The sequence below is a fragment of the Odocoileus virginianus genome, chromosome 12, assembly GCF_023699985.2.
Source record: "Odocoileus virginianus isolate 20LAN1187 ecotype Illinois chromosome 12, Ovbor_1.2, whole genome shotgun sequence".
NCBI classification, from domain to species: domain Eukaryota; kingdom Metazoa; phylum Chordata; class Mammalia; order Artiodactyla; family Cervidae; genus Odocoileus; species Odocoileus virginianus.
In genome coordinates, this window is record NC_069685.1 from 57,442,133 (window position 1) to 57,468,196 (window position 26,064).

General features: G+C 46.9%; 1 protein-coding gene across 8 annotated transcripts in view; it reads right to left on the reverse strand.

Annotated features, from left to right (window-relative positions):
* Positions 1-328: 328 nt before the first annotated feature.
* The window catches only part of RPH3A (rabphilin 3A), a 265,161-nt gene continuing 239,425 nt past the window's right edge, over positions 329-26,064 (reverse strand). For 7 of the 8 annotated variants that reach the window (XM_020904183.2, XM_070475355.1, XM_070475357.1 and 4 more), the window contains 12 exons: positions 25,971-26,057; positions 22,394-22,456; positions 20,242-20,481; positions 17,919-17,998; positions 14,723-14,797; positions 13,149-13,258; positions 8,363-8,489; positions 6,362-6,418; positions 5,509-5,663; positions 4,861-4,942; positions 3,450-3,546; positions 329-2,483 (listed from right to left, as the gene is read on the reverse strand). In XM_020904183.2, the coding sequence (XP_020759842.1) occupies positions 2,353-2,483; positions 3,450-3,546; positions 4,861-4,942; positions 5,509-5,663; positions 6,362-6,418; positions 8,363-8,489; positions 13,149-13,258; positions 14,723-14,797; positions 17,919-17,998; positions 20,242-20,481; positions 22,394-22,456; positions 25,971-26,057 (1,304 nt within the window). In that variant the 3' untranslated portion in view covers positions 329-2,352. The remainder of the gene's footprint in view (positions 2,484-3,449; positions 3,547-4,860; positions 4,943-5,508; positions 5,664-6,361; positions 6,419-8,362; positions 8,490-13,148; positions 13,259-14,722; positions 14,798-17,918; positions 17,999-20,241; positions 20,482-22,393; positions 22,457-25,970; positions 26,058-26,064) is intronic. The other variant, XM_070475354.1, reaches the window with a different exon arrangement.

A 26,064-nucleotide genomic window follows, 5' to 3' on the forward strand; every position in this document is an offset into this window, starting at 1 on the left:
ACCACTAGGTGTTTTTCCCCAAGGCTGGGCTAGGCAGGAGAAGAGGAGGATGTTCCCTTTTTATTGAGTGGACACGAGCAAAAAGCATTCTTTCAGAAGGGTGTGAGCTCAGCCAAGGTGGCTGGAGCCCAGCTTTCCAAAATGAAATCCACCAGAAAGCACACTTCATGGGCTTGGGGACCACATCTGCCTTGTTCAGTGTTGTAACCCCAGTGGCTGCAACACAGTAAATGTGCATTAAATACTGACTATCTGAGTAGGCATCATGCATGTCGGCGGGAAAAGAAAGCTTCCAGAAACCAGAGAGGACAAAAGCCCAGGCCACCGGTTTTCCTGGATATTCCTACTTTATTTTTGGCTACATCATCACAAAGAAAGGCGATGGGTGGTTCTGCATGCACCAGAGGGTGTGTGTGTGTGTGTGTTCTAGGCAGGAAGGTGCTTACATCTGTCAGGGAGGGGGCGCGCCTGGACTGAGGCACTGTGAGCTAGCCGCATGCTGAGTCCAGCGCCAATACCAGCGTTAGGCCTGGGCGACACAGCCAGCATGCTTTCTCCTAAGGGCAAACCATGAGAAGGAGGTGGGCTGAGTATGGGCACCAAGGGGCCCCTGGGGAGAGAGAGGGTCAGCAGGGAAGATGGCAGCCAGGAAGCTGCTGGCCATCGTGGAGAAGGCGAAGTGCCTGGCATCTAGAAAATGGTTATTCAAGGCAAGAAATCGATGCCTTCCAATGACTTGTCAAGGGAGCTAGGGGTGGAAGGCCCTGAAATGGAAGGCTAAGAGGTGTGCGTTGGAGACAGTGAGAGTTTTAGTGTCCAACTGGCTACTTCTGTAGATAATGGTGGGGTTTTGGAGGGAACAGAGTGATTTTCATGGAGGAAGACTTACTGGAAATTGGGGGGAAAAATCAAAACTTTCTTGCAGAGCACTGGAAATGACCTGACCTCAAATCTTATAAAGTTTGGCCTCATTGCCTTTTCCTCTTTTAAAACAATTTTTTTTTTTTTTTAACTTTTAGAAAGACTGAACAATCCAGGATGGAACAAAAGCCTTTGGGTCAGGATCTGTCACTTTCTAACATTTTATGTTCACGATGATGTTTTATTCTCCCAACACAATGAACAGGGCGCAAGAGATAAAGAGACAGAGAGAGACAGAGAGACCAGAGACGATTCTGTGTGAGAGGTAGGATACAAGAGAGTCAGAGAGTCAGAGAGAGGGGGGGGACCGGTCACGTGTTCATTTAACTAAGAGCAAAGGAAGGAGAAAGCCAGCGGCTTCTATGGAGAGGCCCCCTGGAAACCAGGGCTCCAGTTTGAATACCTTCTGCGCCCACCTGGGGAGGCCAGGCGAGAAAGGCCCTCTACGCGGAGCGTCTACACAGCTTGCTGGAGGCTGCCATGCACCCGGGGCAGTGCTAGCGAGCGGCCTGAGGTCCAAGTCCACCCGGCTCTGCCAGGGGAGAAGGGGTTACGGAGCAGGGACCTACCTACGTGGTGGCTCAGGATTCTGAGAGGAGGCGAGGAGGTGAGCCTGTGTTAAGATATACATTTTTGCTTTTGCTATTCTATCCCCCCAGAGAGGGGGAAAGAAGGGGCAAGAGGTGGGGGCGGAGAGAAGAGATAAGGGGGTGAGGACGAAAGGTGAATGTGGCATCGGGCAAAAGGAAGGAGAAGTGGGAGAGGGGTGGTACAGAACGGGGCTAGTTTCTGCTAGGAAGCAAATAGGGAACACTCTGAAAGAGGGGGGCTACCCAGTCCCTTGGGGTATTCTGCATGGTCATTTCTTGATGCATCTAGAGACAGGACGTGTGTTCCTAGTCACCAGAGAGTTTAAACACACGAGTCTGTTTTGTGGCAATTGAGTGTATGATGTGAAGAGGTGGGGGGTGAGGGAGCTGGGATACTCCTTTTCTGTCCCAGGGCTCATCCTCATGACCTTGTCTAGCTCTGCGGACAGCTGAGGGTATAGGTGGATGGATGTTAGGTGTGTTCAAGGCCAGGAGGGTCTAAAAACAGTCCTAAATGATGAAGAGCCTCTGTAATTCATCCGGGCTGAGAAGCTGTTAAATGAACAACCTCCTTGTGAAACTCTTCCCATCCCTACGGCTCCATCCTGGAGGGATCAGAGACGGGCTGGATTCAGAGCCCGCATCGCAGCCTCTCGGAGAGCGGAGGTTATTGGTGGCAATGTCCGCGGTGCAGGGGAGACCTCAAAGGCAGGTTCCAGGAGGGATGGGTGGGGAAGGTGTTGAGAAGAGAGATCAGAATGCAATGGGCAGCTGGGGCAGGCTGGGGGTGGGGGGGAGGGGCACAAGGTTGGGGCATGGAGTTGGGGACCTGGGCGCCATCCTAATCACTCGACACGTGGTTCTCATTCTGTAGCTGGTGCCAGCGTTCGATCTTCTTGTCCTTGTTTTTCAGACACTCGTACCAGTGTTTTAAGCGCTCTCCCTTGGCCGAGATCCCCAGCTGGCAGCCTCCTGGAGGACAAGAGGGAAAGACAGGGCGGGTGGTCGGAGTGGAGGGATGCACGGGAATCTCATTCTAGACCCAAATGTCTAGCTGGGGGAAAACCTGCCACCAAGCAGTGACCACCCCCACTCCCCTCAGCCACTTGGGATCCATCCTTTCTCCTGGAAGTTGTGGTTGTGATGTTATTATTACCACTGGTTTTCTTTGTCTACAGACTCCCTGCTTAAGAACCTGCAATGGCTCCCTACTGGGGCATCAAGTCATAACTACATTGTCTATGTTTCAAGACCTTCTTTATTTTTTTAAAGTCTTTCTTGAGTATGTTATAATATTGCTCCTGTTTTATGTTTTTGGCATGTGGGATCCTAGCTCTCTGACCAGGGATCAAACCCACACTTTCTGCACTGGGAGGTGAATCCAGAGAATTCTTAATCTCTGGACCACCAGGAAAGTCCCTGAAGACCTTGTTAAAATCACCACTCTGCTCACTGAAATTCTCTCTCCCCACTTGTGGGGACTCATCATGCATTTCCAAGGAGTCAGTTTCATCACCCTGCTCAATCCCGCCTGCACTCCTTTGCTGGAGCTGTATCCACTGTCTGGAATTCCCTCCCTGCTCCTCAGGTAATGATGGTGCCTCCTCATTATTTGGAGGGGGATTGGGAACGATAGAACCTTCATCCTGGACTTACCAATAGACTAAGGAGATGTCCTTTGCACCCTATTTTCTGCAGAGGCCACACACTCCTCTCCTCTGCAATTGTTTATTCCACTGGAGGTGATTTGTTCAGCAAATAACCAATCATGATCCAATCTTCCCAGCTTTGTAACCCAAACTGGACCCAAATGAGGACCCTGGGTCCTGACTTTGCATTTGGACAAAGTAATTGCCAGAGTAAAGCAGGGTCCTCAAACCTCTGCATCTCCTGGGAGGATAGAGGATAGCGTTTTGCCCGGGAGCTGGGAGCACTCACCAATGTAATCATTGGACTTGCCGATGTCATAGTCCCAGACTGAGATGTCCAGTGACTTCTTCGCCAGGTCACTGTGTTTGATGTCATAGAAAAATTCCTAGACGCAGCAGAGGAGGGCATGTGAGTGACAGGGTTCTCTGAGCCTTCAGCATCAGGAGCTAAGAGGCTGAGTCCTAGGGGTGCTTGGACCAAGGGGAGGCCCTTGTATTGGCTATTTGGGATCAAGGGGGCCTTTACCCCAGGCCTGATAGTCCCCTTTCAACACACACTCTGTACAACGAGGCCGCCCAGGCCCTGTAATTCTCTTGTCAATGACTCTGCTTGAAGTTGGGAAGACTGGTGGGGTTTTTCTAGGAAGGCTGATTCTGCTCACATTTCCTTGAAGGCAGGCAGACATGAACCCAGTCCTTCCATTCCGATAGCTTCTGAAGTGGTTTTCCTCCCTCTTTATCACTCAGAGATTAAAGGCAGTTGAGGTTTAGGTGTTTATGCTTTCAGATAATCTGATTTTTTCAATAACTCTTCTGCCTCATCATAAAATTCACTCATGTTCACTTTTAAAACAAACATGGAAGCAACCCCATCCTCCCTACAAAAACCCAAAACCAAACTTCCAATCTATCTACCCAAGAATGACCACGGTCAATGTTCCCCATGTGTGACCATATTGGTGTATGTCTTAAAAAACCAATGTGAATATTAATTTGAATTTTATATCATATGAAATATTCAAATATTAAATTATAGAAATACAATATGAATATACTGTACTGTGGTTTCCTTTTTCCATTTTATAACAGATGGTAAAAAATAATTTTGCATGTTAGCAGTTTTTTCTACATCACCAGTTTATTCTTTATTTACTAATAATTTTTTTTTCTAAATCACCACTTTAATGGCTTCACCTACCAGCTGCGTGGCTGGACCATAACCTAGTGCCCAAGAGTTGAGGGTTTAGGTCCTTGACAAGTCGCAGTGCGAATACAGAGGAAGGAACTGTATCTGTATGGGTATCTGGAGAGTGGCTTTAGCAGGACTGGATGCATTGGAAGGATCTGGGAATTGAGGGAGAGGGACAGGGCAGTGCCACCTGGGTGGCTGGTAAGGGGGACAGCTGCTCCTATTTATTTCCTCAAATATCAGTATTATACACAATTAGAGTTGATAAAGACATTCTCTCTCCAAACACAGCATCTTCCCTTTGATATTCCAAATCTATAGGCTTTTGTCTTAGGCTTGATTCCCTCCAGTGATGAGGAACTCATTCCTTCTTCTTTAGATAATTCAAGGTGATCTGTGAAAGAAAGCTTTTTCTAAAATAATGTGCTTTACAACTTTCTAGCAGGGAATTTGTTCCACCTTCACATATAGGAACTATTACAGCATATGACAAAAAATGGGGCAACCATACCTCATTAAATTCAGGATTCAAGGTTTTCTTCTTAATTTGAGTCTTGTGTTTGGCTTTCTTTCCCATGTCTGGTTTCAGCCAGCTGAGAGGAGACATAAGAGGCTATTATGAATTAAGTTTAATGAATAGGAATAGCCTCCTGATGACCCTAAATGTCCAACTGGTGTCAGGAGAATAATTAATGAACAGATCAGAAAGTGAATCAACATTAATAATGACCAGTGTGCATTAGAGCATTTACCTGGTGCCAGACGTTACCTAAGCGCCTTATGCACATTTAATCCTCAACAAACCCTAGATGGTACAACTGCCCGTTTACATATAAGGAAACTGAGGGACCAGAGAAGTTGAAACATGTGCCTCCAGTCACATAGCTGAGGGCTCAAGCCAGCTGTTGCCTCTGGAGTCTGTGCTCTTAGCCAGGACTTTCTCCCAGTGGATCACTGAGAACCTGGATGATGGTGTCTGGGGCTTCACTACTGATTACCTCTTAAGCTGGGCATCTGTCTCACTGTGTGACCTTGGGCAGGTTCTTTGCCCTCTCTGGGCTTCAGCGTAAAATGATCTTGGGGACGCTCTCTAGTTCTCCATTTGCAAGGACCTAGGACCCCATCTAGGGCCCATTGACCGGCCCCGGCATTGACTCACAGCTTGACAAATGGATCTGAGTAGCCATTGGCATCCATGGCCGCCAGGTGCACGCAGCGTATGATGCCCACGATGAGGCCTCCCTGCTGTGTGCTGTACATGAGGGACACCAGGATCTTGCCACGTTCCTCTATGTCACCAATACGCTCCACCTGCTGCGGTAGAAGAGGGTGTGTTGGTCTAGGACGGAAGGGGTCCGGGAACACGGATGGTGATCATTAAGAGAGAGTCTGTGGAAAGTAGGAGGACTTGGGCCGGCATGAGTGCAGCTCAGCACCATGAACAGCAGACACTCCCCTCCAACCTCCAGGGAGGAGCAAACGATGAAAGCCGAGAGGCCCAGTCCTAGGCACATGGGGGCCAGTGGCTTTATTCTGACTTAGTCACAGACTAAGTCTGACTCTGGGCATACACTGAGCCTGACCCTGATGCCAGCCCGATTCTGAACTCAGAACCCCCCATCCAACCAGTCTTCTCAAAAGTGGAGTGCCTGGGACCAAGGGCATGGCTGTGAAGCCCAACTCGAGCCTCTGCCAGGCGCACAGCTTAAAGAACCTGCCCTGCCTTCCCAAGGGGCGCGTGGCAATGCCCTAGTGCAGCAGAATTACTAGAAGAGCTTCTGCAAACAAGGCCAAGAAACATAAGGGTGTCTCCTGTGGGAGCTCCAGGTGCAAAGAGCATGCTCCTGGTCTCATGTTCTAATGCCCTGGGCAAGGGCACCTCTCATTATGAACCAACAGGCAGGTGGTTTGGGGAGAAAGAGTGGGAAAGGGGCCAGGGAGGGAGAGAAAAGGGAGATGCCAAACCCCGACTGTGGCTTCAACTGTATTTTTCCATTTTACTCAGTGCTCACCTCCTCCTCATAGAGGGCCATGCCTCGGGCTGACCCGGTGGTCCCGGCACGCTTCATCTTGAGGAGGGAGATAGAAAAGAAAAATAGCACTGTCAATGGGGCTCATTGCCCTACTCAAGAAAGACCGGAGACCCCTCCTCCTCCCCTCCACTAGCATCCAGAGCTGTGAGGAGGGGTCCTCCAAGCTTCAGTAGCCCTCCAGCACTCCCCCTTTCAGCTAATATATACATATATAAAATGCTAACCATTTGAGAGACCATGTTAATGCACAACAGCCTATGATGTAGATTGTATTAATGTCCCCATGTTGCAAATGATGACACTATCAGTAAGTGGCAGGCTACCGGATCCACAAAACAGATAAGGTTTTGTCTGCTCTGGTTGAAGTGGCACAGGGGTCTTGAGATCTGGTCCACCAGATGCTTCTTCCCCCATGGCTCCTTCGGGGAACAGAATGTGAAAAGCACTGGTTAAATCCATCCTCTCCCCTTCAGAGACGAGGAAACTGAGGTCCAGAGGAGAAGGCACAGTGCTTAGGAGGTCCCTGTCCTTGGTGGGACACATGAAGGGAGTCAGTGGTGAGAGGGTTAAGAGCAAAGATCAGCAGGGTTCTGGGGCCAGCGCAGGCCTGTGCTGCCACCTCTGTGCCTCTGGGACTGGCTGTGTCCATCACAGCAAGATGGGCAGACCCAGGAGCTGAAGACCCGAATGGGGGCCTGGCCCTGCCCTGACCGACTGGACTCACTGAGTGAGGTGGGGGACATGAAGCCTGAAGAGCCAGCTTTTACCAGGCAAAGACCCAGAGGAAAGGCTTCCTTCCTAGGCACATCCGGAGATTCACTGGAGCCTGGCATCCAGTGTAAGGTTTTCCTTGCTGCTTTCTCTGTGCTACAGAACATGGTGTGGCATGCATGAGAGTCCCTCCTGAGGCTGGCCATCTGGTGGGAGGATGCTGCGGGCACCTCCCTGAGGGCGCTGGCTCAGTGCCCCGTGAGGAGGCACACTGGTCACTACAGGAAAACTGTGGTCTGGGAGCAGAGGTAATGACTCGTGGTGTATCTTAGCAACTCCCTCCTCTTTCTGGTCCTCAGGGGGCTCAGAGGTTGAAAAAAAAAAAAAAACTGGGTAGGTTGAATTATCTCTAAAAATACAGATTGCTAGATCTCATCCTTCCTCGCTAAGTCAGAATATCCAGGGAGATCCTCCACAAAATCTATTTTGTAAAGCTCTGGTTTTACTATCTCCAGTTGATTCTGAGGTGCAGCCTAATTGAACAGTCTGTGTGGTTCTCATTCTTTCTCAAAAGGTGAGTATCACATCTCACAACAGCAGTTGTAATGCTTTAGATGTACTCTCACATCAATCCTTAAAAGACCATATGAGGTTAGTACCATATTTTCCCATTTTACAGATAAGAAAACTGAAGCACAGAGGGGTTAAGCCAAGGGATTCAAGTTATACTGTAAGTGGCAGAAACTGGGACTCAAACCCAGTCTGGCTCCAGAGCCCATGCTCTTAAGCGCCATGCTATCCTGCCTTCTGTGAACCTCTGCAATGCTTTATGAACCTCTTGACTGACAGGTGGGTAAGGCAGCATTATTTTCTATAGTAACAACAGTTAATTTATGAATGCCCATTATGTGCAAGGTTGTTTTAGTTATGTCTTTCACACAACCCTCCTACGAGGCAGGTGCTGTTGTGATGCCCATTTTATAGACAAGAAAAACTGAGGCCCAGAATAGTTCAGACCCTTGGCGAAGGCCAGGGAGCAGGGACATGGTAGGGCTTTGAACTCAGGCAGACCACCCTGCCACACCACACTGCCCTTCAGAAGTGATGCTAACCAGGGTTGGAAGAAGGCATAGCCAGGAGGCAACCCTGATTTCTGAGCTGAAATCTTCACCCTCCTCCCCAAAGCTGCTGCAGTCCCTCTCCTGTCTGGCACCTGACAGCTCTGTCCCACCCTCTCCCTCACTGAACCCTCAGGGCATAGGCACTTACCGGGATGACCCGCTCCAGACAGATGTTGAAGTTCTTCCTCTGATTGGGCTTCAGTTTCTTGAGGGAGAATCTGGTCTCACCAATAAACTCATTATGGCCGAACTTGTCCTCATCACAGACAGAGATTCTGTGGTCAATATAAAGGATGGGGATTTAAAAAAAAGAGCATGTTTTGAGCACCTATTATGTACCAAGAGCTGTGATTGATGATGGTAGGGAACGTAAAATGTGCACAGGAATAATATAACCTCCTATTTATTGAACAGGTATTTTTAATTTCTTCTTGATCACTGTATAACTTAACGACCAGTAACATGCACAAAACTTAAAATTTTTAGCTTGCTGGATTTTTGAATATGCATACACCCATGTAACCACCACTCAGACAGATCAAGATATAGAACATTTCAGCTGCTAGAAGACCCTCATGATTCCTCCTAGTCACTAACTTCCTCAAAGATAACCATTTTGTCCCCTTGGCAAGATTCAGTGTCTTTTTTTTGACCTGCATATAAATAAAATCAGATGTATGGATTCTTTTACATTTGGCTTCTTTTGTTCAACATTGTGAGATTCATCCATGTCTATAGTAATTCGTCCTTGTTTTGGTTGTATAGTATTCCATCATGTAAATACACTCTAATAATATTGCTACATATGGGCATTTGGTTTTGAGCTAGTTCTAGTTGCTACAAATGAAGCTGCAATGGAATATTCACATTTATGTCTTTTTGTATGCACATGTGTGTGTTTCTATTGGGTAAGGCTGAGCCAAGTTTCTCCTGAGGTTAAACACACAAATTTAACCTTAGTAGAAACATTTAAACAGTTTTCCAAAGTGATTCCTCCAATTATATTCCTACCAGTAGTTTATGCAGGTCCTGGTTGTTCTTCACTCTAATTTCAATTTTGTCAGTTTTAACTTTAGCATTAGTAGGCCATAGTATCTATCTCCTCGTAGTATTAATTTACATTTCCCTGATGAGTAATGAAGCTCAGCCCCCTTTCATCTGCTTTATGGCCATTTCAGCAGCATATTTTGCAAAGTTAGGCCAGGACCTCTTCTCATTTAATCCTTTCTCTTCTCCAAAACCTCTTGAGTTTTCCACTTTGGAGAGGAACACTGGGGCCCAGGAAGGCTGGATAATTTTTCCCTAGTAAGGGGCAGAGACGGCAGCCCACTCCAGTATTCTTGCCTGGAGAACCCCATGGATGGAGGAGTCAGGCAGGCTACAGTCCGTGGGGTCGCAAAGAGTCAGTAAACAGCACACAAGGGGCAGCGCCAGAGTGCGAAGCTCCTGCATCCTGGGACACTGTGCTGTCTTCGGCCACTCATTCTCTACGGCGTTACGTACGCTAGAGACACAACAATTGCTGCTCACGAGCAAGGAACCTCAGGAGGCCCAGAGGACCAGCTGAGGCATGATAATTCTTCCTGACATATACTAAGAGGAAGGAAGGAACTTCCCCCTCACCAAGGCAAAGGGGGCAGATGGGAACTAACAGCACCTTGCTTCTTGGCCATCAACATTTGTTGAACGAGTATACTCCAATAAAAAAAAATTGATGAACAAGGTTCATCATTCTAGAGGGTTAGAACACCCTCCTTCTGAGCCCCATGTGTACACACCATTCAGCCAGTAGGGATGTGAACACCACCATCCTTTCTACAGGACAAGGTGTCTCCAAAGACTTAAAAATAGTCACCATATTTGACCTAGCAATGCCACTTCTAGGAATTTATCTTGAAGACATAAGTGCAAAAATATGTAACTAAAGATCCTTACTACAGTTTTCTTTGTAATTCTGATAAAGCAGGAATAACATAAGTATTCTATAATGGGGAGACATCTTAAGAAAATTATGAAATAATCCTGGAAATGTTAACAGTGCTCATTGAAAATAATGTTGTAAATACTCACCAGGGAAATGCAAAAACCACAATGTGACACCCCTACACACTCACCAGAATGGCCAAAATGAAAAATGTTGATGAGGACGTGGCTGGAACTCCCATACATTGCTTGTTGGAGTGTAAAAACAGTTTCTGCTAAAACTATGGAAAACTGGCAGTTTCTACTAAAGCTAAACATATACATATACTGCGGTTCAGTCATTACACTCCCAGGTGTATATACGACAGAAATGCATGCATGAAACAGCTACTACAATGTTCCCAGCAGCACTACTGGTAATAGCCCCAAACAGAAAATCAACCGAATGCCCATTAACTGTAGAATGAATAAATGAAACCGTGTCATATCCACACAATGAAATACTAAATAGCCATGAGAAAGAACAACTTACAACTTCACACAACTCAGGTGACTATCACATGAAAGAAGACAGACGTAAAAGAGTGATGTGGTATGATTTCACTGTATAAAGTACAGAACTAGACTAAGTGAACCTGTCCTGTTAGCAGTAAGGGTGGTGAACCCCCTGCGGGGAAAGGTCCTCACTGAAAAGGGACACCAGGGGAGGGCTTCCGTGGTCCAGGGATGTTCTGTTTTCTTTTGTTTTTGTTTTTTTTTTTAAGGGAGTTTCAATATTTTTAATATTATTTATTATTTCAATTCTATAACAAGAGATGTATGATGAGGTGGTGATTCTGGGTGTGTTCTGTTTTCTTAACTCAGTGTGTTCACTTTGTGAAAATTCATCTATCTGTACACTTTTCCCATGTGCACTTTTATAAATGGATGTTACACTGCTATAAAAATGTGTGCTTAAGATAATTTTGTAGCTGATAGGAATGTAGTTGGAACAGCCCCTTTGAAGAGCAGTTTGTATGTCTTGTAAAATTAAAAAGACCCACACCCCATATCCTGTGATCCAGCAAATATTCCTCCTTGATTTCTATCCTAAGGAAACACTCATTGAATACAAGGAAGTGTGAGGGATGCTCCCTGAAAATTCGTTTATAACAAAGAAAAGCTGGAAGCTGTCTAAATGTCTGTGCACAGGGAACTGGATAAATAAAGCGGTAAACAGTCATATAACACTTTAAGATATGCCAAACAATATCATATACTGTTTATAGACACATAATTATGCAGCTGAAGCATAGGATACGCTTGGGAATGATACCCATAGAACTCAGAATAGTGGTTAGCCCTGTGGAAGGAAGATGAAAAGGGTTGGGGGATGGAGTATACAAGAGAAGCTTCAATTTGCATCTGTGGTGCTTAATTCTTTACAAAAAAGAGCAGAAGCAAATACAACAAAATATTAAGGTTTTTGAAAGACAGAGTATTGCATTCATGGGTATTTGGTTTTTTAAATACTCTGTAAAAGTGTTACTTGCTCAGTCATGTCCGACTCTTTGCGACTCCATGGACTGTAGACTCCTCTGTCCATGGGATTCTCCAGGTAAGAATACTGGAGTGGGTGGCATTCCCTCCTCCAGGGGATCTTCCCAACTCAGGGATTAAACCCAGGTCTCCCGCATTGCAGGCAAATTCTTTACCATCTGAGCCACCAGGGAAGCCTGTATATATATTCATGATATTTAATAATAAAGCATTAAAAAATATGTGATAAATCTATGCCATGGAATACTCTGAAACAGTTAAAAATTAGGTAGATCTAATGTGCAAAATAAATAGCTAGAGGGAAGCTGCTGTCCAGCACAGGGAACTCAGCTTGGGGCTCTGTGATGACCTAGAGAGATGGGATGGGCGAGTGGGGGGGAGACTCAAGCTGATTCCCGCTGTTGTACAGCGGAGACCAACACAACTTGCAAAGCAAATATATTCTAATTAAAAAGTAAAACAAATGTCCTGAAAAAAAATTAGGTGGATCTAAATGTCTTCTCATGGCCGCAACACTAAGATACACTGTTAAGGAAAAAGGCAAGTTCCAGATATATTCAACAAGATATTTCTTGTACTGTAAATGATGGTGTTTGTATATATATGTACACTATATATGTATATGCGGCTTCCCAGGTGGCGCTAGATAAAGAACCTGTCTGCCAATGCAGGAGACTAAGCAATGTGGGTTCGATCCCTGGGTCAGGAAGATCCCCTGGAGGAGGGCATGGCAACCCACTCCAGTATTCTTGCCTGGAGAATCCCATGGACAGAGGAGCCTGGCAGGCTACAGTCCATGGGGTTGCAAAGAGTTGGACATGACTAAAATGACTAAACCACCACCACCATGTACGTATATAATGAATATACACACACTCACAGAAGGAGAAAAGAGACCCAGGCTGGGGAAGGGACGAACATTTAAAGGCAGCTTTGTTTTCTCAGTAATTCTTCACAAGAAGAATATACTCATTTATTGTGTGCTAAGTCGCTTCAGTTGTGTCCAACTCTTTGTATCCCCATGGACTGTAGCCTGCCAGGCTCCTCTGTCCATGGGATTCTCCATGCAAGAATATTGGAATGGGTTGCCATGCCCTTCTATTAATGCATTTTATTACGTTATAGAAGAATATGAAGTGGCATCAGTATGTTGTTAAGTGAATCTGGCTGATTACTCAATAGGATGGTCCATTCTTATAAACATTTTAAAAAATACTTTATTTAAAAAAGTACTTTTACACACACACACGCACACACACACACACACACAAATACACACGCTAAACCCAGATGTCTAGACATCAAGATGTTAACAGTTTCTCTTATCTGTACTTTCAAAAATGTCTACTTGAAGTAGATAACATCTTTCAGAAGTAAAACTACCCTGAGTGTTTTAAGGCACAGCTCCTGGGGACCGCGTGTGCTTGCCTGCCCAGCTGTGCCCCGTCTCTGCCCTCCCACCCAGCAGGCACCTGAGGGTCTTCCTCTGCATGTCCTCGTCTGTGATGCCATGGTAGACCAGAGTTTCATTCCAGATGGGGTTTCTGGTGTTCCGCAGGGTTTTTGTACGAAGCTTGTTGGACTAGAACCCAGAGAGATGGAGACAGACACCTGCCTCAGTGGGGAGCCAGCCCTGCAGCCACATCCCTTGGGCTCATTTAGGGTGGCTGGGTGACTTAGGAGGCCACTCCCCTTAGGAGTGTCCAGGGGTCTGTTCTCCCAAGTGCATGTTCTCGGGGGAGTTGGAGTCAGGCTCTAGGGTGCATCACCAACACTGGACAGTGGGCTACCCCTCCCTGCAGGCACTAGGCCCTCTCATTGACCTTTTCATAAAGATTAGAAAAAACAGCAGTGATGATGTCTTTCTTTGAGAAAACGATTATTTCCAGGACAGGGAGGCAGAAATGAGAGTCACTCACTCCTAGGCAGTAAAGACATAATTTCTGGGGATATTGGGATGATTCTCTCAATTTCCCCAAATAGCATCCTCCATGCTGGAAATTCCTTGGAGGGGACAAAATTTTTCATTTTACTCTAGGAGTGAAGGCTAGAAATACACCTGGTGACAAATCTAATTCATACTAACATGTATGACTGATTGGATTCTTTAGCAAAGTAGGTTTGGATTTAGGAGTGGGCAAAGGAGAGTGTCAAGGAGAAGCAAATGCCACTCGGATTAGAAGGAGTAGTGGCCAACTAGTTTGGCCATGGCCAGATGGGACTGTCTTTTCTTCACTTGATCTTAGCCTAAAGGCTGAGAAGCGATGGGACTGTCTTTTCTTGATCTAAACAAAAAAAGACTGAGATAAAGTGTGTGTGTGTGATATGTGTGTATGCCTGCACACATGTATGTGTATCCTTTTTTGTCTTATGGGGCATTTGATACTTACAGAAATTTTTGAAAAGGAATTTTCCTAAGATCATGTGTATAGTATAATACCAAGTATATAGTCAGCTTTGTTTTTAGGACATTCATGTCAAATGAACACAAAGCAAAAAAAACTCAAGAAGGTACACTTTCATTTCCAGCCTTGTGTTCTGAGGGGGTCAATCCAAAGAAAGGAGAATTAATCCCACTTTTCCTCCCCAGAGCAAAAGAATGATCAGCAGGTGAGGTGGAATGGGAGAGAAAGGTAGGAGGGATGTGGGCCCATTTTCTCTTAATGATAGAATATTTTCTCAAGTTATCTGGAGAGGGTTATTCATCTCTGTTGAGAGACGTTTGGCTGAGGCACAAAATGAGTGGGGGAGGTGACCGTGGTCAGCACTGGGGAGCCACTGAAGATATTTGAGCAGGTCAGGGCATAATGAGGTCATCTGCTTGTCTACTGGATCCCTGGTTTCTGAGCTGGAGAAACGAGCAGAGCCCCTGCCTCTTGGAGGAGGATGGTTCTGGCCCATGCCTTACCCTGTGCAAGGACTTTGCCAACCAGGGAAGAGGGGGCTTGGGGGCAGATAGGGCTATTTTAGGCTCTGAGCTGGGAACCTTGGGTGCTTTCCAGAGCCCATTTGCCCAGCTTGCCGAGAGGCCCAGGCCATATGGTACCTTGCTGGCTCCCGGCAGGAGGTGCAGCTTAACGTAGGGATCGGCCAAGCCATTCGAATCCATGGGCTTCAGTCCCTGTAAGACAAGAAGGCAATGGTGTGAGGGCCTGGGGAGGGCTTGGGCACTCAGCTCTCAGAGGCAATGAGCAGTTACTGGTCCGCCCTGTGGGCGCTCTCCTCTGAAGAAAGAGAAAGGAAATGCAGCATCTCAGAATGAGCACTGGTCAGGCAGATGAGGTTTAAAGCCCAGTAATGTCACTTACTGGCTGTGTGACCTTAGGCAAGGGTCAACCTCTCTGAGTCTCATTTTCCTCACCTGTCAAACAGGATGTGTCATGGGCTGGTAAGATCTAAATGCGTTCCAACTTGTAAAGTGTTTGGCACAATGCCTGGCACACAGGAAGTGCTCCATCAAGGTTGGACTGTTACTGCTGAGATGGAAGGACATGTCCCAGAATGGGTGGGAGAGGAGGAAAGGCTAGGGAAAGGAGGCTTGCGTTCTGGCCCTGGCCTCTTCACCTGGTCTGAGACCTCAGTTTCTCCATCCGTGTGATGGAGATCACAGTCTCTGTCTGGTCCCTCTCAGAGCTAACATGGGGCTCAAATCAACCATGGGGAGAGGAGTCTGTCTGGGGTAGGAGTTAAGTTGGCCTTGTTAGTATGAGCAATTCCAAAATTCCTGGGGCTCAGATACACTTTGTCCACTCCCTAGGCCCTGGCTGGGCGGGTGTCTTATCTCTGGGCTCCCACTGTCTCCTTTTAGAGCACTAATCTCCAATCCTATGTGTTATGTTCTGTGATCTCTGGGAACCTCAGTTTACCCATCTGTTCAATGGGGCTGAGCACAGCCGATGCTCCAAGGGATTCTTGGAGGAGTAAAGGAGCTCATTTGCAAAGGCTGAGCTCTGGTCCTGGCATAAGTTAAGTATGACCAGTGTTTGTTACTACTATATGGGGACAGGAGGCCACAAAGTAGGGTGCAAGGGGTAAATCTGGCTGGGTAGCCTAGTGGGTAAGACAACACTGGTTCAAATCCCAGGTCCACTTCGTCCTGGCTCTGTGACGTGAGCAAGTCCCTTAACTTCTCCGGGTCTCCACTTCCCCGTCTATAGAATGGGAATGACGATAGAACCTTCCTCATAGATCTGTTGTGAAGATTAAATGGGACAAAATAATCTGCAGAAAGCCTCAGAGGGTGAATAATACTCGTGTGTGCAAGAGTGCTCAGCCACTCAGTTATATCCAACTTTTGCAACATGGACTGTAGCCCACCAGGCTCCTCTGTCTATGGGAATTCCCAGCAGGAATATTTGAGTGGGTTGTCATTTCCTTCTCCAGGGGATCTTCCTGACCCAGGGATGGAACCTGGGTTTCCTGTGTCTCCTGAATTGCAGGTGGATTTTTCACTGCTGAGTCAACAGGGAAGCCCGAATAATACTCAGGAGATGCAATGGTGATGGTTTCTTATCCATTTCCAGAACAAAGTTCATGAGAGCACAGCCTATTCTCGCTCATTCTAACATTCTCCAGCATTAGGGTAGTTCCTGGTACACAGTAGCTATTTAATAAATATTTCTGGAATGTCTGCTTGGACTGTGAGTTTGCAAATCAGCAGATGTCGTGGTTTTCAAATTGAAACTGGAACATGTTGGTTTGGTAAACATACCAGTTTACCGAAGTTACTACCATTCCCTAACACTTTCCACATGCTTTTCTTGTCTCTATTACCAACCTAGCCCCTAAGTCATTAAGCCCCTGTCTCAAGGGGTCTGTGATGTTGTGGCTTTCTCCCATTTCTAAAGCTGGAGGCCATTACCTCCAGATTCAAATCCAGCTCTATCCCTTACCATTGAGTGGCCTCAGGCTTTAACTTTCTAAGCCTCCGTTTTCCCATCTGTACAATGGGGCTAATAACAATCTCTTCCTCAGAGGTTCCTGTGAAAATTAAACAAGATAATGTAGGGCCTTACGTCACTGTGTTATTGGGGGTGGGGTGTAAATGCATCTAAACACCTGCTGAAGAAGTGACCTGGGTGTGTTGACCTAGAAGTTGTGTTAAGCATTTCACACATCACTGATCATCCAAACTGGGACATTTTGTGAGTGGGAAGGAGAGTTCTTAATTATTTTAGCAAGGCAACAGGCATAATGGGGACCACCTGTGCAAACTGGGATACCCAGCTACCTTCTGTGTGATACTCACTATCGCCCTTATGGGAGAGGCTCTACTATTATCCCCAAGGCACAGACAGGTTAAGTAACTTCCCCCAAGTCCCACAGCTAGGAGCAGTAGAGCTGGTGTTAGAACTCAGGAAGTCTGGTTCCTGAGCCTTGCTTGTTCTCTCTAGACCAGACTTGGGGCAGGGGAGATCCTGGTTAGTTTTTAACACTTCCTGGGGTTGGCACTGGCATCATCCAGCTTTCCTTGGGGGCTAGAGTTGAAGTCGGCTCACTGCCCCTGGAACCTGCAGCGTAGAGATGCTCTTCCAACCTGGTCTGCCCTTCCTGCCCCCTCAAAAAACCAGATGACTGTCCTTGTATCTGCAACAACAGGGTTTCCCAGGTGGCTCAGCGGTAAAGTATCTATCTGCCTGCCAATGCAGGAGCCACAGGAGATGTGGGTTTGATCTCTGGGTCGGGAAGATCCCCTGGAGTAGGAAATGGGAACCCACTCCAGTATTCTTGCTTGGGAAATCACATGGACAGGGGAGCCTGGCAGGCTATAGGCCATAGGGCTGCAAAGAGTCAGACACTATTGAGCTAACTTAGCGCACCCGATCTGCAACAACAGGCTCCTGACTGTCTGCTGCTCCAGCTCGACAGCCACATCTGTAGAAGGAGCTGTTCAGTGAGATGTCAGCTGTCAAGATCAGCTGTCACGGCCTCCCGGGTGACAGCCCTGCGGTGCCCTCCAGAGGCTGTGGATGGGGCAGGTCTCAGCTCTGCCCTTGAAGCCCGGTTGCCTTCATTCCCAGGAGGCAGATACAGTTAAGTGAAACCCCTCCCGGGCCATCCCCATAGGAAGGCCTCCCCTAAAGGAATTAGCCATGGCCAATTCCTGCACTCTTCTCATTACTGTCACTGTCACAGATGGACAAGGCCATGGCAGGAGACAGGCCTATAACACATGCCCTCCCCCAGCCCCCTAGAAACGCCAGAGCATACTGAGCGGCCCCCAGCTTGGCCCCCTCACCCACCTTGGCCTTTATGATGGTGCAGTGCAGGGAGCTGCTGTCCTGGTCATAGAGAAGGCTGAACTCCAGGGCACCCAGGGTGGCTGAGGAGGACAGAGGCAGGCACCAAGAAGACACTCATTCAGTCATTCAACAAACATTTCCTGAGCACTTACCATGTGTCCAGTCTGGGATAGGCATTGGCCTCCAGGGGAGAGGAAGACTTATCTGGACTCCTCATCCTCAGAGACCCTCCTCTTCCTTGGAGCCCTCGGCACTAGTCAACGGCTTCTATCCGCTAGGTTGAGAACCATGAGGGTAAGGCTGTGACCGTCTTGTTCCCTGCTATGTCCCCACTGGGCACACAGCTGGCACTCACTGACTTGCTGAAGGAATAAACGAGCCTTAGCATTTGCTGTTGCCTGTGTCTAGAATGCACTTCCTCTAGATCCTCATGTGGCTGGTGACTTCTCATTATCCACGTCTCAGTTTAAATTAAATGCCACCTCCTTAGAGAAGCCCTCTCTGATTGCTCCATCTAAAGCAGCTACCTTCTTGGTCATTCACCCTATTTTATTTCCTTCACCATGCTCTATCTCTATTTGAAATCAACCCATTGGTACATTATATGTCTTTCCACTAGAATGCTAGTTCCATTAGACCAGCCATCTTGTCTGTCATTTTTGTTTGTTTGTTTTGGCCATGGTATCCTTAGCACTTATGATAGTTTAGGGGCACCTAGTCAGTGCTCAATAAATACTTGTCAATACAGAGATAAGTGAGGGAGGGAGCCAAATAGAGAGACAGGCTTGTTATAAATCATCAAGGACAGCTCCTATTAGGGATATACATAGGCTGGGAGGGATATTCTAGGCTTGGCAGGTCAGTGAAGAGACACTTCAGGTGGATGGAGGGAGCAGTGGTCACTGCTCTGGTGGGATAGACACGGTGCCTTTCCAGAGCAGAAGCAGCCTGTGGCTGACAGCTCAGATTCCTTTCCCCCAAGTCTTCAGCCCCACGACCCCTGGGGGAAACAGGACAGCTCATATTTCCTCCAGGTCTGGCCTCCGATCTGCTGCAGCATTGAGACTGACCGTCGGCCCCTCTTACTCACTGGCCATGTGAACTAGGACAAGCCCTTGAACCTCTCTGAGACTCCATCTACCTATCTGTGAAATCAGAATAAGAAAAGCAACTATTCCTAGACTCACTGGGATGGTTAAAGTGAGCACACGCATGTAACACACTTAGAAAAGTGCCTGGCACAAAATAAGTGCTCAGCAAGTGTTGACTATTATGATTACTACTTCTGATGCGCATGTTGCGCAATAATAATTCTTCATGTGTGTTTCGTGCTGTATAAAATGATCTTCGGTTTTCGATGCCCTTTCTCAGGAGGCACCTCAGTTTACCCTGTACTCGTACTTGGTACTATACAAAACGTCGTGTGTGTGTTTTCTACTATATAAAATGACTTCTTGTTTCGATGCCCTTTCTCAGGAGGTAACTCAGTTTACCCTCCCCTCAGCCCTGCATGGGAGGCAGTATTCACTCCCCTTTTTACAATGAGGAGAGATAACACGAAGGGCCAAAGCCATTCCACCGACTACAGTCATTGGTCCATTTCTTCAGAGCAGGTCCAGTCTCCCGGTCTGACCAGCAGCTCTTGGAATGTCCCTCCAACCTCACAACGTGAATCAGGTCCAGACATGACCTATCTGTGCTTCTTTCCAGCTCACAAAGGCCACCCCAGCTCTCCCCTGCAGCGCCCAGCCACACCCAGAAGTGCCGCTGGGATGGGTGTGTGTGTGTGTGTGTGTGTGTGTGTGTGTGTGTCCCCTTGGGACTCAGGCTCTGAGTGAGACAAGCATAGAGTCGACACTTTATAAATCATCGAGTGGATGGATGCAAGAGGAAATACCAGAAAATTTTAAATCATGGTTAAAAAAATGACTTTTGAAAGACACTGAAGAGTTTGGGAAACTATTAAAACACACGCCTCTTTGTATACACCTAGGAGTGGAATTACTGGGTTATATGATGATTCTATGAAACCACCCAGTAGAACATTGTGAATGTAGTTGAATTGTACTCATAAAAAATGATGTAAAAGGTAACATTGATGTTATGTGTGTTTTACAATGATGAAAAACCATATAGCACCTATATTTCAGAAAGCTGATGTCATATAGTGAATTTAGTAACACAAATTTGTATTTTTATAACTTGGCTAATATGTTTATGGGGGGCTGGGGCATACAGGCCTGTCCCCAGACCCATTCCTGTTTCCCAGGGCGCGACCACTGAAGCGACTTTTTCAGCCACCCCTCTGTTGCGAGTCACCTACTTGCTTCATCTGAATCGTAGCTGTTGGCTTCCTCCTCGTCCTCCTCAGAGGGTGGGGGCTGACGGGCCGGGGCCACCACTGGCTGGGGAGCAGCCGCAGAGGCTTGGGAATAGGGGCCCGAGGGGTGGCCCGCTCGGTCCTCCCTGGTTCCAGCTGCCGAGTAGCCTCTGACTCCCCCGGTTCTCTCCTCCCGGGGTGGGGCGGCAGCCCCTGGATAGTCAGGGTCACTGGGAGCCACCTCTGCAGGGGAGATGGGGAGACGGTGAGAAAGAGGCTGCTGAGTCCCTGTGTTGGAACTCTAGCGATGACAACTGCTGCAGTGTTACTGCGAGTGATGAGCACCAACGAACCAGGTGCTTGTCAAGCTTTGCACCAGAATCACCCACTGCTCTGCAATGGGGGGACTGACACTTCCCTTGGACGGTGGTGGGGCACACTGCACTGTTCTCCAGATCTCAGAATGTCGCCTTTGTCAAAACCACCCAAGGAAGGTTTGCAAAAACGCAGGTTCCTGGGCCCCAGCTACAATCTAAAGGCCCTGTGATGGGGCCTTGGAATCTATATTTTATAACAAGACCCATAGGCTGATTCAAATGGAAACAAAACAGACCTCACTGAGAGCGCTCACTGGTGTGGGCTCTGAAGCCAGGCAGCCTGAGTTTGAATCTCAGCTGTGTGTCCTGGAGCAAGTGACTTGTCTCTGAGCCTTAGTTTCCTCATCCCCAAAACGGTGAATTTTAAGACCTGAACGTGCTCAAATAGTTCAGTTCAGTTCAGTAGCTCAGTCGTGTCTGACTCTTTGCAACTCCATGAACCGCAGCACGCCAGGCTTCCCTGTCCATCACCAACCCCTGGAGCTTGCTCAAACTCATGTCCATTGAATCAGTGATGCCATCCAACCATCTCATCCTCTGTCGTCCCCTTCTCCTTCTGCCTTCAATTTTTCCCAGCATCAGAGTCTTTTCCAATGTGTCAGTTCTTTGCATCAAGTGGCCAAAGTACTGGAGCTTCAGCTTCAGCATCAGTACTTCCAATGAATATTCAGGACTGATTTCCTTTAGGATGGACTGGTTGGATCTCCTTGCAGTCCAAGGGACTCTCAAGAGTCTTCTCCAACACCATAGTTCAAAAGCATCAATTCTCCAGCACTCAGCTTTCTTTATAGTCCAACTCTCACATCCACACATGACTACTGGAAAAACTGTAGCCTTGACTAGACGGACCTTTGTTGACAAAGTAATAGCTATTACTTAAACTTTTTTTCCTAATATATGCACAGGAGGCTCAGTGGTAAAGAATCCACCTGCCAATGCAGGAGATGCAGGAGACATGGGTTCGATCCCTGGGTTGGGAAGGTCCCCTGGAGGAGGAAATGGCAACCTACTCCAGTATTCTTGCCTGGGAAATCCCATGGACAGAAGGGCCTGGTGGGTTACAGTCCATGGGGTCACAAAGAGTCAGATGTGACTGAGGAACTGAGCACATCGCACAGTAACTGGTGCATTAGCAAGCAGTGAATACGTTGTAGTGACTGGGGTTGTTACATATATATCATGTAATAATCACTGTCACTTGGAGTGATCTTGGCAAAGAAAGAAAGAAGTTTGGAACAGAGAAGGCGACATCATTTGAGTGTTTTGCTCCAAGCACCACCCTGCCTCCATTTCACAGGTGTAGATACTGGCCCAGGGGCAGCAGGTGATGGGCAGAGGCCATGTGCTAAGGTTTCTATGTATCAGTTTACTTAATCCTCACAACAACTCTATGAGGTAGGTCTTTGTGTTATTCTCATTTTAGAGATGAGGAAACTGAGGCTCAGGGACGTTAAGTGACTTACCTAGGGTCACACAGTTGGGAAGTGAAGGAGCAGTGATTTGAATCCAGGCAGCCTGGGCTCTTAACCACTGTATGTATTGTCATTTTCTGTCCATCTAATGTTAGTATGGAGTCTCTAGAGTTTTAGAATTAGGGGGATCCCTTAGAGATCATCAGCTAGGTCTCAGGAAGCAGAATGGGCCAACGTCTGCTAGCCCCTGCTCTCTCTCTCTGTCCGCCTCTGTCTCTCTATCTCTTGTCTCTGTCACTCTCTCTCTCCCAGTTAGTGAAAGAGAGGTGGTCACCCACACAGGCACAGAAAGAAGTGAACACTTGCCTGGTCTCTGATCTGGAAAGCGTCCCACTGGCCCCGGACTGGGTCTGCTGCCTCCTGGGGGCCCTGAGTGGGGCAAAGAGAGAAAGAAGTTTGGAACAGAGAAGGCGGCATCATTTGACTGTTTGCCCCAAGCATTCCCCCCTCATTTCACGGTGCAGACAGAGGCCCAGGGGTAGTGGATGATGTGCAGAGGTATCCAGAGGTGCAGGAACAGTCCTACTGTGGGGATCCTGGGGTTGGAGAGGCCTGGCTTCAAGCCCCAGTCCTTCCTTCCTGAATCTCAGCTTCCTCCTCTCTGTGAAGTGGGGCTGGTGATACCTGCTCTTCACATTTTGTTGGCTGTTATGAGGTCAACGAGCTAATGGAATAAGAATCACTTGGCAAGGTAACAGGCGAGTCCACGCTTTGTGTCCACCATTATTATAGGGTTATTACCAGTCCAGAGGATTCTCTACAACTACATTTCCAAAGCTTAGGATGTGGGAGAGAGCCACAGGTTTGGGGCATGAAATAAAAATAACATTCAATGACACAGTGAGAAAGTCATTCTGGGATCCATTGGTTTGATACTGATCCCATCACAGGAAAAGTCTTACTGAGGTGCTACTTTTCTTTCACACATCTCTAACTTTTATAAGTGTCCCTTCTGAAAAAGCGAAAGAGGACAGGCCTCAGGCTCCAAACCTTCAGCAGGCCAGGGTACTGAGAATATCACTGCACTGTTTTATCTTTAGTACATTAAGCTTTTAAAGATTTATGGGCCAAAGATCTAAACAGACATTTCTCCAAAGAAGACATACAGATGGCTAACAAACACATGAAAAGATGCTCAATATCACTCATTATCAGAGAAATGCAAATCAAAACCTCAATGAGGTACCATTACATGCCAGCCAGAATGGCTGCTATCCAAAAGTCTACAAGCAATAAATGCTGGAAAGGGTATGGAGAAAAGGGAACCCTCTTACACTGTTGGTGGGAATGCAAACTAGTACAGTCACTATGGAAAACAGTGTGGAGATTCCTTAAAAACCTGGAAATAGAACTGCCATATGACCCAGCAATCACACTCCTGGGCATACACACCAAGGAAACCAGATCTGAAAGAGATACGTGTACCCCAAGGTTCATCGCAGCACTGTTTATAATAGCCAGAAAACGGAAGCAACCTAGATGCCCGTCAGCAGACGAATGGATAAGAAAGCTGTGGTACATATACACTATGGAATATTACTCAGCCATTAAAAAGAATTCATTTGAATCAGTTCTAATGAGATGGATGAAACCGGAGCCCATTATACAGAGTGAAGTAAACCAGAAAGATAAAGGCCAATACAGTATACTAACGCATATATATGGAATTTAAAAAGATGGTAACGATAACCCTATATGCAAAACAGAAAAAGAGACACAGATGTACAGAACAGACTTTTAGACTCTGTGGGAGAAGGCGAGGGTGGGATGTTCAGAGAGAACAGCATTGAAACAAGTATACTATCAAGGGTGAAACAGATCACCAGCCCAGGTTGGATGCATGAGACAAGTGCTTGGGGCTGGTGCACTGGGAAGACCCAGAGGGATCGGGTGGAGAGGGAGGCAGGAGGGGGGATCGGGATGGGGAACACATGTAAATCCATGGCTGATTCATGTCAATGTATGGCAAAAACCACTACAGTATTGTAAAGTAATTAGCCTCCAATGAATAAAAATAAATGGAAAAGAAAAAAAAGATTTATTCATTTACTTTTGGCTGCACTAGGTCTTTGTTGCTGTGTGCGAGCTTTCTCCAGTTGTGGTGAGTGGGGGCTACTCTTCATTGCAGTACACAGGCTTCCCATTGTCCAGGTGTCTCTTGCTGCAGAACACAGGTTCTAGGCACATAGGCTCCGTAGTTGTGGTACATCGATTTATTTGCCCCATGACATGTGGGATCTTCCCAGAATGAGGATCAAACCCATGTCCCCCTACATTGGCAGGCAGACTCCTAACCACTAGACCACCACAGAAGACCCAGTAAACTAATTTTTATAATAGCTTCAATAGGTTGAATTGCGTTACCCCAAAGATGTTCAAGTCCAAACTCTCAGTCACTGTGAATGTGAATACTTAGGAAGAGGGTCTTTGCAGATGACCAAGTTAAGACGCAGTCATCAGGCTAGGCCCTAATCCGATATGACTATGCCCTTATAACGAGGGGAAATTTGGACACACAGGACCCAAGCATGGAAGGAGGATGATGTGAAGATACCTCTACAAGCCAAGGAATGCCTGAGGCTCCCAGAAGCGAGGGGAGAGGCTGGGACACATTCTCCCTCACAGCTCATGGAAGGAACCAACCCTGGCAACACCTTGATTTTGGACTTTTGGCCTCTAGAACTGTGACACAATACATCCCTTTTATTCTAAGCCACCCAGCTTATGATATTTGTTATGATTGCCCTTTGTGCTGTTTAGTCGCTAAGTTGTGTCTGATTCTTTGAGAATCCATGGACTGCAGCACGTCAGGCCTCCCTGTCCTTCACTATCTCCTGGAGTTTGTTCAAATTCATGTCCATTTAGTGGGTGATACCATCCAACCATCTCATCCTCTGTCGTCCCCTTCTCCTCCTGCCTTCAATCTTCCCCAGCATCAGGGTCTTTTTTCCTATGAGTTGGCTCTTCACATCAGGTGGCCAAAGTATTGGAGTTTCAGCTTCAGCACCAGTCCTTCCAATGAATATTCATGACTGCCCCAGTAAACTATTAATAATACACGCTCTTTTTTTCTGGTATGGAATACTGGTTTCCCTTTATTATAGGTTTCTTTTAAAATAACAAAATTTTAAAAATATTTTATTTATTTATTATTTGGCTGCACCAGGTCTTAGTTGCAGCATGTGGGATCTTCAGTGTTTGTTGCAGGGTCCTTAACTGTGTCATGTGGGATCTAGTTCCCTGACCAGGGATTGAACCCAGGTCCCCTGCATTGGGAGCATGGAGTCTTAGCCATTGGACCATCAGGGAAGTACCTAAAATAACAGCTTTTTAAATGCACCTATTAGGAATTATTTCCATTCTTTTATACAAGCCACATGTGCTCAAATTTTCTTATATTACTAATCTCTTGCCCACTATTTCTTCCTGAATCTCACATACCTGTCTGAGAACATTTGCCTTTTCATTAAAGTCCAAGGTCCTTAAATTTTCCATGAGAGAGAGTTTATGATAACAACTTCGCTCAGTTATGCTTTTAAAGGAGGTCAATTTGAAGAAAATATTAAGGAAATAAGATGGCAGATGGTAGACGTATGTGGTGAGAATTGTGAGAGTGGAGTGACAGTATTGGAAAGTGGGACACACTGGGGGATGAAATACTGTCATTTTTTGCATTTAGGTGGATATGACACTACCCATCCCCCTCCCACCCCTGCTGGGCTCCCAGCCTGGAGTATTACTCATTCTAAGGGTCTTGGAAGAGTTTAGGGTTTGGCAGTGGCTGCAGCTTTGCAAAAAGCCCAGCAGATTCTGCAAGCAAGGGTGGGAGGTATTGGGGTCACAGCTGAGTGACAACCTGGGCGGGCAAGTGGGTGTCAGGTACCTAGCTGCCCAGGCTGGGGAGGTGTCGGGCTCTGCATTGAGGCTGGGGCAGGTCTAGAAGCCTGGACTGAGTTGGCCCGTCTCAAACCTGCAGG